This window comes from Gallinula chloropus (assembly GCF_964237585.1).
Source record: "Gallinula chloropus genome assembly, chromosome: Z".
Lineage (NCBI taxonomy): Eukaryota > Metazoa > Chordata > Aves > Gruiformes > Rallidae > Gallinula > Gallinula chloropus.
Window position 1 is genome coordinate 13,891,784 of NC_140089.1, and position 14,609 is coordinate 13,906,392.

Below are 14,609 nucleotides of genomic sequence, written 5' to 3' on the forward strand. Positions count from 1 at the left end.
CTGTAAGCCAGAAAGCCTGAAAGGCTCCTGTTGGCTAGACGTGGTCCATCTTCCTCCGAACAACGTGATGTTCTGTCACCTCTTTTACACTTCTGAGAACTTTACCAACAAATCTCAGGTAAAGCCTGTGCCGGTGCCCTCCATTAAGTCACCCTCCAATGATGTTAATGTCACATAACACACATTGCAGGATCTTCCTACGCCCGCCAGAAACTGTGATTACAACATGGACTTTATCACATGTAATTTACATCGAGAGGAGTTCAGGAACAGGCCCAATGCAAAGTTTGGTGGCTCAGTTAGCCTTGCATAACCCTTCTTTACAGCTGAGTTGCTGGACAGCAGTATGCTTTCGCAGATGGTAAGCAGAATTGCCACATTCTGTTTAATGTACAGACTTACATTACACTGATGCAGCAGTATAGTAGGGTTTGATTAGCTTACAGTATGTAAGAAATGGGAGTGACTTCACTGTACACAACCATATCCTCGGCGGACAGTAGGAATCTCTACATTTGTATGGTGTGTGTGTGTAGCAGCATATATTTGATAATACTTCTGTAAATGAAAAATACTGAGAATTTCTTTTAAAATGGAAAGGTATAGTAAAAATGTATTGCAAAACAAAATACAAAATGAGGGAGCTGGTGGGGGGGGGGGAGGGGAAGCGATGGATGTGATTTACAATGCATTAGATCCAAGCCCTGGTGCCTAGGCTGAAGAAAGATATCTGAATGCAGAACTGGTGCTCTGATGTTAAAAGGGATAGAATCCAGCCTTCCGTTTCCTGTGTCAAAAAACCCAGACAAAATAAAATCAGTGCTGTACTGAGCATACCAAACAAGATAATGAGTAAGGCAGGAGAGGATGATGTCTGAATGTATACCAGGGATTAGAGCACCACAGCCCAAGACCGCATATTGGAAGAGGAAGAGGGTGGGCGTGGGGGACAGAGGTATCTGATATCTGAGTCATGAGTTACCACAGAGTGGTTTGGAGCTCATCTTGTCCTGGGTGCTGATAAAAGCTTTTAACTCTTTCAGCTTCCCCTTGTAAATCACACCTACTTAACCTACAACAGCAGATCTTTGCTATCATGGCCTTTACTCCTGGTTCTGCCTGTACTGTTTTTGAGCCCTTAGAACAGTATCGTATCCTGTAAAGAGCCACCAGTGGCAGAGGTCAGTGCTTAACAAAAGCCAAAATGGATCTCAGTGTTCCCTCTACTCCACCTGTTCTGTGTGAGAAACTTCTTAAACAGCTCTTGAAGAAATGAGTGCTGGGCAGCTAGGGCCAATGATCCACCTTCTCCCGGACTTCACAGTGCTGCACAGAGCAGAGTTGACTCAGACACACACACACAGAGCTGCCCAGTTTGGTGATAGCCTGAAAATTTGCCACAAACTCCATAATTTTGGGCTGCCCACCGGATTTGGGCTTCTCTGTTTCATATCCTATGTAGAAATTCTATCAGACTTCAGATGTGTAGCTCTCAGTCTAAAGAGCTGAATACTGTTTGTTGGCAGTGTATTTAAGCTGCTTCACTTAGGCATATATAATCACAGTTGACAAATGAAAACTATTCATTTTGAAGAATGTAGTTTTTCAAACAAGCATCTTTTCTGTAGCTTTAAGTTAAAGAGTGTATCAGAGGGATAAGGAGGAATGTTTTGCCACTACCTGTCCAGAATGAGGAACACAAAAACCCCACAATGTTACAGGCTTTGTCCCAGAGAAAAGTATTAATATTCAGCAGTCATTTATTTAGCTGTCCAGCATAATGACCAACGTGTCCAGTAGGAGCCTGTGCGAGTTGAGGTATAAATACTTTTGCTAGCATGTGTTTCATGGCCCTCATTATTACTCCATGAAGGGAGCAGGAGAACTCATTCTGCATGTTTTGTTTTTATATCTGGTTCCTGACCACAAGAATATCATTACCATTCCACCTGCTTTCCCTCTTCAGGGCAAACAGCTCTTGCTGGCAGCATGAAATAAAACAGCTTTCCAAAGAAAAACTGACTCCTGCTCAGACTGCCTTCAGAGCCAAACACCCAAACATCACAGGCGAAGTTTAAAAAACAAAGCTGCAATCAAGACTTGTAAATGCTGCCTTGCACAGTGATGGGGCTCACTGATTAAAAAACTTAGTCTGCTACTGGCCCTATTAAACATCAATCAACAAACCAAAACACAAGGACTGGTAAAACTCTCTAACAGAAGACATGTGGACCAAATGTAATCCCAGACTTTGAAGCTCTGGACACACTTGATGCATTGCCAGGTGACTTGAAGTGGGACCTGACTCAGAGGCACTGTGTAATACTCTTTAAAGGATTACACGCCTCATCACTGGGTGCAAGGGGAGCTATTATTTATAACATCTGTTGCGTGACCCTAGTGTTGAACCTGGACCCAGATGAGGTGTCTACAGTTCAAAATGAACACTTGTACACAGTAGGCTACCCAAATTTCCTGAAAAGCACTGTATATTGCATCACAACACACGTTTCCATTTAAACCATTAAAAATAAGGCTAAAACTTGCAGGTTTGCCTCTGTTACATGTAAACATACAACTTCCTGAAATTTGTAGTTCAGCAATCATTTTGCAGAGCACTCTCTAAGCTCTTTCCTGATCCCATAAATCATGAGCCATCCAAAGGCCACTGATTTACAGGATCTAGAGATGCTCAAAACATGCAAAACTAATGGCACACTCTTCAGATTCAGAGTTCATCAGGGTGTAGTTCAGCCTAGCAGTGGGAAAGCATTCAACAACACTTACCTCGAGCAATCATGTCCAGTCCATGAAGTGGGACAATAGCACCGATTGGGTCGTATGCACTTCCCACCGTTTAAACAAGGCAACTGGCAAACAGCTGGATACAAATACACAAAGGCAGAGCTGCATTAATGAGCACACCCACAACAACCTGATTAAGGGACAGGGGACTGAAAATCCAGCCTGCATTATTCTGCTAAAGACAGACTACTCTCAAAACTGCAACATCAAACATCAGCTGTGAGTCTGTTGGAAAGATGGCTTGCTTTGGGAATGGCAGCCTTAGAAGCACATTTCTGGTGAATGTGATTTGATGCTCTCTACTACTGTTGATATCTGCTGCAGTGTATGAGCTACATAAAAGAGCCAGTGTATTATTTTATGTTGCCTTAAAACCTCTGTTCTTCTTGCTGCAAGTTGAGAGGAAAAAAAAAAGTCCAGTACAGGAGGAGGAAGTATATGAGAAGATCAACAGAAGAACAGGCCGTTTTTCTAGGAAGAAATTATGGGTGTTTATTTGAAAGGATATGAGTAATAGCCAGGAGATGCAGACACCAGACTGGTAAAAAGAGGTAGCATGATTAGAGAAAGTTAAAGGTCAGAAAGCCAAGTAGGCCAAGATCATCAATAAAGATGTTAAACAGGAGTGGCCCCAGCACTGAGCCCTGGGGAACACCACTCATGACTGGCCACCAACTGGATGTAGCTCCATGTAACACAACTCTTTGGACCTGGCCATCCAACCAGTTTCTTATCCAGCAAAGCATATGCAGATCCAAGCCATGAGCAGGCAGCTGCTCTAGGAGAATGCTGTGGGAAACTGTGTCAAAGGCCTTGCTGAACTCAAGGTAGACAACGTCCATGGCCCTTCCCTTGCCCAAGAAGCAGGTCACCCTGTCACAGAAGGAGATCAGGTTAGTCAAACAGAACCTGTCCTTCATGAAACCATGCTGACTGGGCCAGGCCACCTGGTTGTCCTGCATGTACCACATATTGGCACTCAGGATGATCCGCTCCATCAGCTTTCTCAGGAATGAAGTCAAATTAGCAGGTATTTTCTGGATCATCCTTCCCTCCCTTGTACATATGGGGGTTACACTGGTTGTTTTTCAATCTGCTGGCACCTCTCCACTCAGCCAGGACTGATGATGGATGATGGAAAGTGGCTTGATGAGGACCCCTACCAGCTCTTTCAGCACCCTTGGGTGCATCCCATCTGGCCTCATAGATTTGTGCCCATCTATGTGGTGCAGCAGCTCAGTGACTATCTCCTGGATTGGAGGGAGTCATTCTAGTCCTAGTCTCTGTCTCCTATTTTAGGGAATTGGATTCCCTCTATAGAACTGGTCCTATTACTGAGGGAAAGAAGTCACTGAGTACCTCTCAGCCTTCTCTTGATCTTTAGCCACTATGTTTCCTCCTGTATGTAATAGGGGATGGAGGGTCTCCCTGGTCTTTCTTTTGTTGTTAATATGTTTATAGGAATTTTTCTTCTTGTCCTTTAACATGGAGGGCAAATTAATTTCTATATGGGCTTTGGACCTTCTAATTCTCTCCTTGCATAACCTCACAGCATTTTGTAATCATTGTGAGTGGCCTGCCCTCTCCTCCAAAGGTCATAAACTTTTCCTCCCTGGGTGCCAGCCAAAGTTCCCTGTTCAGCCAGGTCTTCTATGCCGCTGGCTTGCCTTACAGCACGAGGCAATAGCCTGCTCCTGCACCTTCAAGACTTCCTTCTTGAGGAGTGTCCAGCTTTCCCAGACTCCTATACCCTTCATTACCGACTCCCAAGGGATTCTGGCAATAAGGCTACTGAACAAGTTAAAATTTGCCCTTTGGAAGTCTAGGATCGCAGTTTTGCTGCTCCCCCTCCAAGAACAGACAATTCTTTCACTTCATGGTGACGGTGGCTAAGACAGCCTCCAACCAACTCTCCTACCAGCCCCTCCCTGTTCACAAAGAGCAGCTCCAGCCGGGAGCTCATCAGCTGGGTCAAGAAGTTATCTTCCATACACTCTAGGAACCTCTGGCAGTGTTCCCTCTCTGCTTTGCTGTAATTCCAGCAGATGGAAGTTGAAGCCCCCCACAAGAACAAAGGCAAACAACAGTGATATTTCATCCGGGTGTTTACAGAACATTTCATCCACCTCAATGCCCAGGTTGGGACGTCTATAGCAGAGTCCCACAGTGACACCAGCCTTGTTGGCCTTGCTCAATCAGAGAAGCAGCAAAACATGAAGAGACATGAAGTACTTCGTGCATATAATGCCGTATCTAAAGGGCAGACCTAAAGCCAGGCTTGGTGCAGAGTGGGTGGAGAGCTGTCTGGCAGAGAATGACCTGGGGTTGCTGTTTGACAGCTGGCTGAACATCAGCCAGCAGTGTGCCCAGGTGGCTAACGGCATCCTGGCCTGTTAAGAATAGTGTGGTGAGCAGGACTAGGGAAGTAATTGTCCCCTGTACTCAGTGCTGGTAAGTCCCCACCTTGAGAGCTGTGTTCAGTTTTGGGACACTCACTACAGAAAAGACACTGAGGTGCTGGAGCGTGTCCAGAGAAGGGCGACGAGGCTGGTGAGGGGACTGGAGAACAGATGTTATGAGCAGCAGCTGGGGGAACTGGTGGTGTTTAGTGTGGAGAAAAGGAGGTTGAGGGGAGACCAAACTAATCTCTGCAACTACCTGAAAGGATGTTGTGGCGAGGAAGAGGCTGACCTCTTCTCCCTAGTGACAAGCGATAGGACAAGAGGAAGTGGCATCAAGCTACTCCTGGGGAGGTTTAGATGGGATATTAGGAAAAACTTCTTCCCAGATTGAGTTGTTAGGCATTGGAACGGGCTGTCCAGGGGCATGGTGGAGTTCCCATCGTGGAGGTATTTAAAGGATGGGCAGATGTGATGCTGAGGGACATAGTTTTGTGGTGGTTTTGTCAGGTTAGGGTGATGGTTGGACTTGGTGATGTAAAGGGTCCCTTTCAACCAAAACAATTCTATGATTCTGTGACAGCAAGGACAAATGCTGGGTAATATTTTTGTAACAAATATGCATCAGGAAAGACTGATTAAAAGGAAATGGAAATGAGTAATCATAGGAATGTGAAGATGGAAATACAGTACTTCAACTCCTCTGGACCAAACATGAGTAAACAACGGCAGGAGGATATAGAGATGCACTGTGCCTGGACAATTAAGTGCACCATGTTTGTCATGTTGAAAATGACTTCTGATTCTAGAACAAAGCATATGAATGAAACACCTTTTGCTCTCACTTTATGCTCGTAATTATTCCTGTGAGACCAGGAGTTAATCCAAATATTTCTTATTTCTCTTTGCTCTGTCATGGCAAAAGATCAGGACTAGTAAGTAAAATAGATTTAATAACTTCATAAGGATGGTTGTGAGCTTTTATGAATGGGCTTTGGCATAGATGCAGTTGCTCACCAGAATTTTTTCTTTATCTACTGAAAAGCAAGTCAGACTGAACAGGTTTGAATCACTGGTGCAGAAGTGAAGAAGCTACCTCACCACCTATGCTGTTATAGCAGCAAAGCTTGTGAAATATGAGGTGAAATTATGTGTTAAGCAAGTATCCTTTCAAAGGACAGTAGTTCTGAGTTAAAATGTTCACTCTAGAATCTTAGTTTGCTAAAGGATGGTTTGTTTTGCAGTGTATCACATGGCTTATTCTCCAGACTCACCATCCCTATCAGTTGAACAAATAATTTGAATATTCATTAATTAAAGTATGAATTCCACCTCCAGTTCACTCACTCTATAGTCTTGCAGAATGCAAAACCAGGCTTTCATGGCAAGGTGGTGTTAGCTATCAGTTAAGGTGCACCTGGGCAATAAAAATACAGTGAACAAACTGTACAGTAATTTTGTAAACAGTTAACATTTATTACTGATTGAGATTTGGTGATGACTGAAAGATATTTCAATGATTACTGAGGTGCTCTGAGTTTTACTGGCTATTTCCACAGACACAAGCTTTTGAAAAACTAGCACTTGATAAGTCTTGATGTGGAACCATATGTCTCAAATTTGGGTTCAAATATTATCCCTAATTGCAAATCAGCCTCATCTGACACAAAAGCTGACTTGCCAGGACACAGTTCTGGAGCCTACAATCATTCCCCTCACTATTTTGGCACGCTACATGCCCTTTGGCCTTCATGAGGTGCATGTAAGAGATGTAGGAAAATGCAGCACATGTTTAACTTGTTCAGAGAACTTAGATGATAGCTAATGTAAGGTACCCATGTACCATGTGCATGGTACCTTATATGGGTAGCACGTACCCATTAAACTCCACTATCCCTAAAAATATCCTTGCTTTGCTCTGCCCTTTTGCCTACCTCTGAACTCAGACAGGATGTGGGAATCCTCCAAGCCAGATATGTGATGAAAAATCTCTGCAGTACATGCAGCTTGTTTAATGGTAACCTGCATGTGCAGAAGATGAAAACGAAATTCCAACTCTTCTGGCAATGGATGGTTTAGTTTTGTTCTCTTTGGAAATCATCTCTCCTCTGCACTGCTTGTTGCAGAGAGCACTCTTGTGAATGACGCCTGTCCTTTCTGGGGGCAAACTTTTCTGAGGATTCTAAAGACTCATCAGGGACTACTCTGAAAATAGTTTGCAGCTGGGGACAGCAAATCCTCCAGGAATATTATTGCAGGCCTGTTTTTTCCTGTGAGAAGCTGAACAGTTCTACAGAGTCCTTAGTGAACTGTGCTAGGTATTGATAGTGGAGTCACAAAAAGTGAGAAAAAATTGCAGGTCAAAGAGTTTTACCCATATGGCAGCGTGATCCAGTCCATCCCAGGGGGCAGTCACACTGGTAAGGGGCCACACAGCGACCTCCATTGAGACATGGCAGAATGCATATTGCTAAGGAGAGAAGAAAACCAATGAAAAGAATTGTCTCCCATGAAAGCTAAGCATGCAAGAAAAAAACATGTTTAATTACAAACTCTACAACCCCTCTAAGTGTTTGCATCTGGTAGCAGCAGAATTGAGTAGGATCTATCCAGAAGGCATGAGTAGCAAATGCCACTAGCATGGTAGACAGAAACAAGAATTAATGATGACAAACAGGTGAACAGATTGGGGCAACTGCTAGTCCATCAGATGTCTGCAGGTACTGTACTCACTGGAAATGAACAGGGCTGTTTGCTTGCTTCTGGTGTACAATATCTAGGGATATTGTCCACTTTGGTGCTGGTGGCTAACAATACCAGGTCATGTTTTAATTACAAACAACTGGTTTGTCCCACAATCTAACATCCAAAGGAAGGTAATCTGTGCACTGCCCATAGAAAAGTTTGGTTTGAGCCAGTAAAAACATACTGAGACAGGTGATACCACAAGTCCCCTTATGGAAATACAGGTTGAATGTGACTGGAAGCAGGTACCAAGCAGCTGGTGTCCTCCGGGCTGAGCACCAGTCAAGCTACACTGCTTCTGTGAGCAGACCTCCAACACTGTCCAATGTGCACACTGTCCATGACTTCAGTACCTTCAGAAAAGCACCATCTCCATGACTATAACTTGTGTTAGTACCCAAGTACTTGTGTGCTGTAAGTACTTATAAGAGCAAGAGTTAAGCTGGGTCTAAAATCTGGACCCTCGAGTGCCACTTCCAGTGGAGTTTTATACTGGGAGTGTGGATGGGGGCTGCTGAGGATTGATGCAGAGGTTTTTGCTCTTACACTGCACAGCAGAGCTCAAGCTGAGCAGGTGCAGACAGACTGAATAAGAAAAGAACAGTAAACTTCCATGGAGCTCACGGGACAAACCCACAACTCCAAGAATTATTTGTCTGTATCATTAACTAGCAGTGCTCCAGGTATTTTTAGAGTGGTCAGGCCTCTCTCAGGAAGGTGAGTCTATCTTGACTCACAAATATACTGTAAACTGTTATAGTGACAGAATTCTGTGAGAGCTCTGCGGCCTCACCTGCATCCTGATCCTGACAGCACCCAGTGCTAGCACTCAAAAATCCCTCTAACTTCCAGAACAGGCCCTCAGCTCCAAAGACTATCTATTCTGTTCACTGGTGTACCTTGCTTGACAAGCAGTGCTGCAAAATTGAGGTGTGATAATCAATTGCAGGAATCCTTTTCCCTTCTCCTCACTACCTGTGCCAAAGTGAAGGGATAGAAAAAAGGGAGACAAGCTAGTGTCTGTATCTGCATGAAGTGTGATGTGGCTAGTCAGCTGCCTGTTCATTCTTCTCATGGAGGAAAACAGGGTCTGAATTATCATGACAGACCAAAATGGCTGGGGGCATGAAATCTGTCCTCTGGTCCTGAAGAATGCATTAAATACCATTACTAATGGTAAGGTGAGGAAATCAGTTGTGGCATACTAAACACAATTCTGCCAGACACAGGGCTCAGCCCTCTTCTGCTGGAATGTGAAACATACAGGGCTGAGTTTGCATGTCTGCCTCTGGTGGTACTGACAGACACAGGCACAACAAAAGAGGGGCTGTGTGAATGCACCACGTAGCTGGGAGTTTCTGTAAATACAGAAGGACAAAACCTGCTTAATCTCTTCTCATTTTGCATCTACAGCTAATTTGTGTCACATGAAGCTGATACAGCCACAGAGAAGGCTTGAAAGCTGCAGGGGTGGATTCAGAGGACCTGTTTAAGGTGTGATGCATCTAAGTAGCAAAATCATTAACCATATTTCTCTCCATCAACTACAGGAGGAGGTGCCACATCCTTTTCTAGTTCTCTGTGTACACTCAGAGGAACAGTGACACTACCACAGCTCAGGTGTTGCTGGACACAATAAAACTTTAAATCAGGGCCATACTCAGCACTAACTACAGTCAAGGTACTTTCCTTTACTGTCCTCAGGCACCCATGCCTAACTGTGTGTACAGCAATGAGGCTTCTTGTGCAGTACCTATGCCAGCATGAAAAGGTTAGCCCTCCTCAATTCCTTGTGCTAAGATCATCACAAAATAAATGTGAAACATGGCACAAAATGGCACCCCCAGTATCACCCAGGGAATCTCTGACAGACCCAAGAGTCACGTTTGGTTCTTTTCAATCAGAACAGATTGAGTTCTCTAACTGTGTAGAGATGGTTGGGAAAAGCCAGCCCAGAATTTGAGGAGTACAGGTACACGACTCAGGAAAGACAGCATGGAAAAGATGACACAGTTGTATTATTTGAACAGGATTTGGTTAGGTTCATAATCAAATCCAGCCATCAGCAGAACACCCACATCTTTTCTGTTCTAACCCCTGCTCTACCCCCAGAACTATCATGCTTTGCTATTAGAAACAGACTTTGGAGAACTCGGGCAGGCCATTCTTCAACCTCAGTGAAAAAACACTTGCAAACAAAATTGCATCGATTAAAAACACGCTTGTTTTGGTTTGGAGATGTCAGGGGATGCTCATTTGTCTGGAAACAAACAATCAGTTGTTCCTTTCTGTTCTTTGTAATTTGTCAAACAGAATAAACTAATGATTTTTTGTGCTTTTGGCTCTTACACTTTTAATTCTCCCACCCAGTTCACTGCAGTAAATTCACTTGTCTTGACTACAACATCCTTAAGATTATACTTTGGGATGATATACATACGCTCTTCGCAGAGTCGACCCATCCAGCCATCTGGACATGAGCAGGCATTCGGCCTCTCACAGACGCCACCGTTCTGACATGGGAACCGACAGACCGCTGAAAACAACACAGCTTTATCAAACTCAGAACGGCTAATTAGAAGAGTAGAAACTCAGCATCTTGCACAGATCTTTGCAGCTGTAAAGTTTACAGCAGAACAAACAAATCCAGTGAGGTTCAGAAACATAACCTGACTTCAAAGGGCTACATTGTTTTGTCTCTAACTAGGTAGGTACTGTGAGGAAGAGTGTCGGCACGGTTTAGATGATCAAAAACTGTTCAGAGCAGGAGTGAAAATGTAGATTTTAGTATAGTTAGGTAATTTATTTGGGCAATGTTTCAAGGCAGATACTATGCTCTATCACCTTCCCCCAAAGTATCCCCCCCCAATCAAAAACTGTTACACTTTCTTTATCTCGTCCTAATTAACTCTAAAATAAAATCAAGCTTCCTTCTAACCTTGGTACGAAACAGCACGATAATGCTGTCTGGCACAACACAGGGTTTGTTGAAAGTAAGACTAAGCACAGTGGTAGAACATCTCTTTTTTTATCTATCATCCAGCACTTTCACCCAGCAGAAGGAGGACTGACCGAGAAGGGTGCAGCATTGGCACAGCGAAGTGTGATTCTAAACATCGCTTAGCATTCGTGCTGCCTGCTGCTCCTTGGCTCGCACTGTCAGCAAGCACCGGATCAACAAAGTGAGGAATCTGAAGGGGGGGGTCTATCATGACAGCCCTGTGCATTCCTGGACTGTACAGGCTTTGGGCTTCATCACTGTTTCTATAACATCCCACCATACCTTGGCTAATACATCCAGAGAAACCAGAACTACTGTACAAAATTGGGTGGCAAGCTATGTACTGACATGTTAGACTTAAAAGATCACTGAAAGAAGTACAGGACTTACTGTATACAGAAGATCAAAAACTGTGGCTTCTAGACAATACTTGAGAACAAATAAGTAATCAGACTAACTTCTAATTAGTGGTAGTTATGAACACAGAGTAACCTCAGGAAACTCAGTCTGAACTGTTAATTGCATCCCATCTTTAATTAGTTACTATGTGAGCAAAACGAGTTTAGGCTTTGAGTGTTTCAGATCTTGTTCAATGTTAGTAGTATCAAATACAAACAATGGTTTAACATACTGAAACACTGCTCAGACCTGAGCTCCACATCGTAAAGAATGCAAACCTACCCCTGACAGAGCCAAACCTGTGTCACTCTTGCAGCTAAGCCATGCCAGGCTGCAAGCCACAGCTTGGAGTCTGCTGAAATGAAGCCAAAGCTTTTGCCATTTTATTTTTCAATCTCAGGAACCTTTCCATCAAATGTCATCTGATACTGTGAATGGGAAGAGACCTTAGGCACCAGCAGGTTCATAGAAGTTGCAGTGTTTTAACAGGCATTTTGAACATTTTTTTTTGTTGTAAAGGTATCTATGACTATGCAGACAGCTTGTCTCTGCTCATTGACTAAAGCAGAGTAGTCTGCCAGATTTCCTTTGTGCAATGAAAAATTATCAAAGTTGAATCAAGAAACATTTAAGGCTTTGTGTGATCCACACCACTTTAATGATATCCTGTGAATGTATAATGGGATGGGAAGTAAAAGGTTTGCATATAAATGATATTAAAGTCAAAGCCCATAGGAAATGGTCTCTGAAATGTATTTTCTATCTATGGAGAAGTTGTGGATATTTCATGGGTTAGAGAGATCATTTTGGATGGCAACTCCATGCCACTCAGAGATCCAGGATCTCAGTCAGAGATAGGCTTTTCCTGGACTTCAGCCCAGGCCGTGGTTGTGAAACTGAATGAGTAAGACAGCATCATCCCTAGGTGTGCGCTTGTTGTATAGCAATTTAGGCAGGCAGAGACTTTGTGTCTGTAGCTGTGGGGATAATTCTTCACTTGACAGACAGGCTGGAGAAAGGCTCAGGGCGGGAAGGTAAGCTTGGATCTTTTTTTCTTTTTTTTTTTTTTTCTTTTTTTTTTTTTTTTTGCTATTGTGAAAGCAAGAAGCAGGCCAAACACAGTCCTGAAGTGCTGGGGTGACAATGGGAGCCATTAACTGTGCCTTCAGTCAGTGGAGCAGATCTCACACCTGCAGTATCAATCTTAAAGATCCTCCTGTAAATCCATGCCTGAGAGTTAACTCTGCAGGACATGAAAGAATTACACTGATGCAAGACAGACAAACATGGGTAAGAGAGGAAGAAAGAATAATTTTGGCTATCTGTTCTCAGCTTTGCCCAAAAGCTTTCCTGTGGTTTTAAGTGAACAATTTCCTCCATGTGTCAGCTGCCCTCTCATAATGCTCGCTTGCTGATGGGGTGCGAACTTTTTGGTTGGCAGCTCCACACTGACCACTTCCAGTCAACAATATGTAGGCAGAGGGCAAATAGACAACACAGATTTTTAGCATTTCAGAGGGAAGAAATTTGGAGTCAGGAAGCTGTGTGCATCTGTGCAGCCTGCCAAATCCTGCAGGTGTTTACGATCAGCAGATCCAGGCCAATTCTTCTCACCCCTGAAACTCAGATCAGAATCTGGCCAGCAACCAGCAGTGATTCAGGCAAGTGCAGCTGTGGTGAGAGCTCTCCCAAAGAAGCTAACGAAGTCTGCTTTTTAATTATAATATTTACATTAACTAACCTGTTCAGCCGGGACAGAATGTTTCAAGCAGGCTTGATAATAATCAACTCACAGAGCCAGAAACAAGAAATGCAGCATGAGTCATTACAAGGAAAGCTTTCATGTCGCTTCTGATGTGCACCACAAAGGCTTGGGTCCTGTAGGCCTTTTGTTAGGCAAATCCGTCAAATGAATTATAAAGCAGTTTTGAAGGATTATTCTGACATGTGTCATGAAAACACAGGTCGGCCCTCTCAGACACATCTTTGGTCCTTTATAGTTCCCCCTTTAAGTGAAAAGTTGGGGGGTGTGGGGGGAATTATAATTCCTCTCCTTTAATACACCAAAAGGCAAGTTATTCTGCTTGGTTTTCCTGCACTACGCCCTGATCATTTGTGTCCACCACATCACTTAGCTTTTTGAAATGATTTTCCTTATACCTATTCCTCTGAACAGTCCCAGAAGACTGGTGTTGCAAGCAGGACACATGTTTGACAGCGTTTTGCAGATCATCCATTCCAGGTTGCTAGTAGCCAGTGGCAAGAACCTCTCCTAACAGAAAACTACAGCCCTTGGCATAACACAGGGCTTTGTGTAGCTCATAAATAATAATAACAAAGCAAAGCTGGCAATACCAAAGGGACAGTTGAAGAATCCAAAGTGTTACATTCTGAGAAGATAACAACCAAATAATTTTATTAATGAACTCTAGCTCAGGTAGAGTGGCAATTATGCAGAGATTCCTTGAATTCTGTAACCACTAGCTTAGAAAGAAGTGATAGAATACTTGGCAGACTGTTTGGAAAGGGCTCAGTGCTTTAGAAGTGTAAATTTCTAACAGAACTTCTGGATACCTCTTGGCATGTGAAGTAACTCCAGTGGTTTTACTGTATATCTTCTTTACTTGGCTACTTGACAAGTGATTCCTCATGCCACGGTCACACAATCAGCAGAAACCACTTTTCCAAGAGCAGCTTCTCTGAGTTACAAGCCCACTTACAACTTCTTTGTCTGTGTGTGTCTTCAAAATGTTCTACTGATCCATGATTTTTAGGCAAGGCAATTTTAACTATTGGACAAAGAATGTCAACAGAATGCCTGCTTTCATAGAGAAAGGCAGTTTGTCTGTGTCTTAACATTCGTATTTTGCTGTCAGAATTCATGTTAAAAGACTGACAAGGGGCCCCTGATGATCTAGGCTTTGCATTATACAGATCCCTCCATCTCCAAAGGGCTTCTGACCCAAACAGAAAATGGCCAAGGAGGGCAGAAGTATCATTTTTCTATTTCAGACAGAGGATCTGAGACTTGCAGGAAGAGTGGCAGACCTGACAACTTTGGTGATAACTCGAATGCTCCCATATGAGTGTTTTCACACCTTGCCTCTTCTGTAGGAGATCATGAGCTTCAGGAATGGGGCTGCTTGTGACTGCCCGCTGCGGCCAAGGATTTTTTGCTTTCAATGATCATATTTCTAAATAAAACACCTAAAGCTTATTTTGTGGTATGGCTGTTGTTAAACCATCTGAGGTAAGATCAT

At 43.4% G+C, this 14,609-nt stretch overlaps 1 protein-coding gene across 1 annotated transcript in view; it reads right to left on the reverse strand.

Moving 5' to 3' along the window:
- Nucleotides 1-677: 677 nt before the first annotated feature.
- Nucleotides 678-14,609, reverse strand: part of SVEP1 (sushi, von Willebrand factor type A, EGF and pentraxin domain containing 1) — a 130,607-nt gene continuing 116,675 nt past the window's right edge. Inside the window, exons 47-50 of the mRNA XM_084278230.1 lie at nucleotides 10,390-10,485; nucleotides 7,579-7,674; nucleotides 2,788-2,881; nucleotides 678-787 (exon numbers count right to left, since the gene is read on the reverse strand). Coding sequence (XP_084134356.1) covers nucleotides 757-787; nucleotides 2,788-2,881; nucleotides 7,579-7,674; nucleotides 10,390-10,485 — 317 coding nt within the window. The 3' untranslated portion in view covers nucleotides 678-756. The remainder of the gene's footprint in view (nucleotides 788-2,787; nucleotides 2,882-7,578; nucleotides 7,675-10,389; nucleotides 10,486-14,609) is intronic.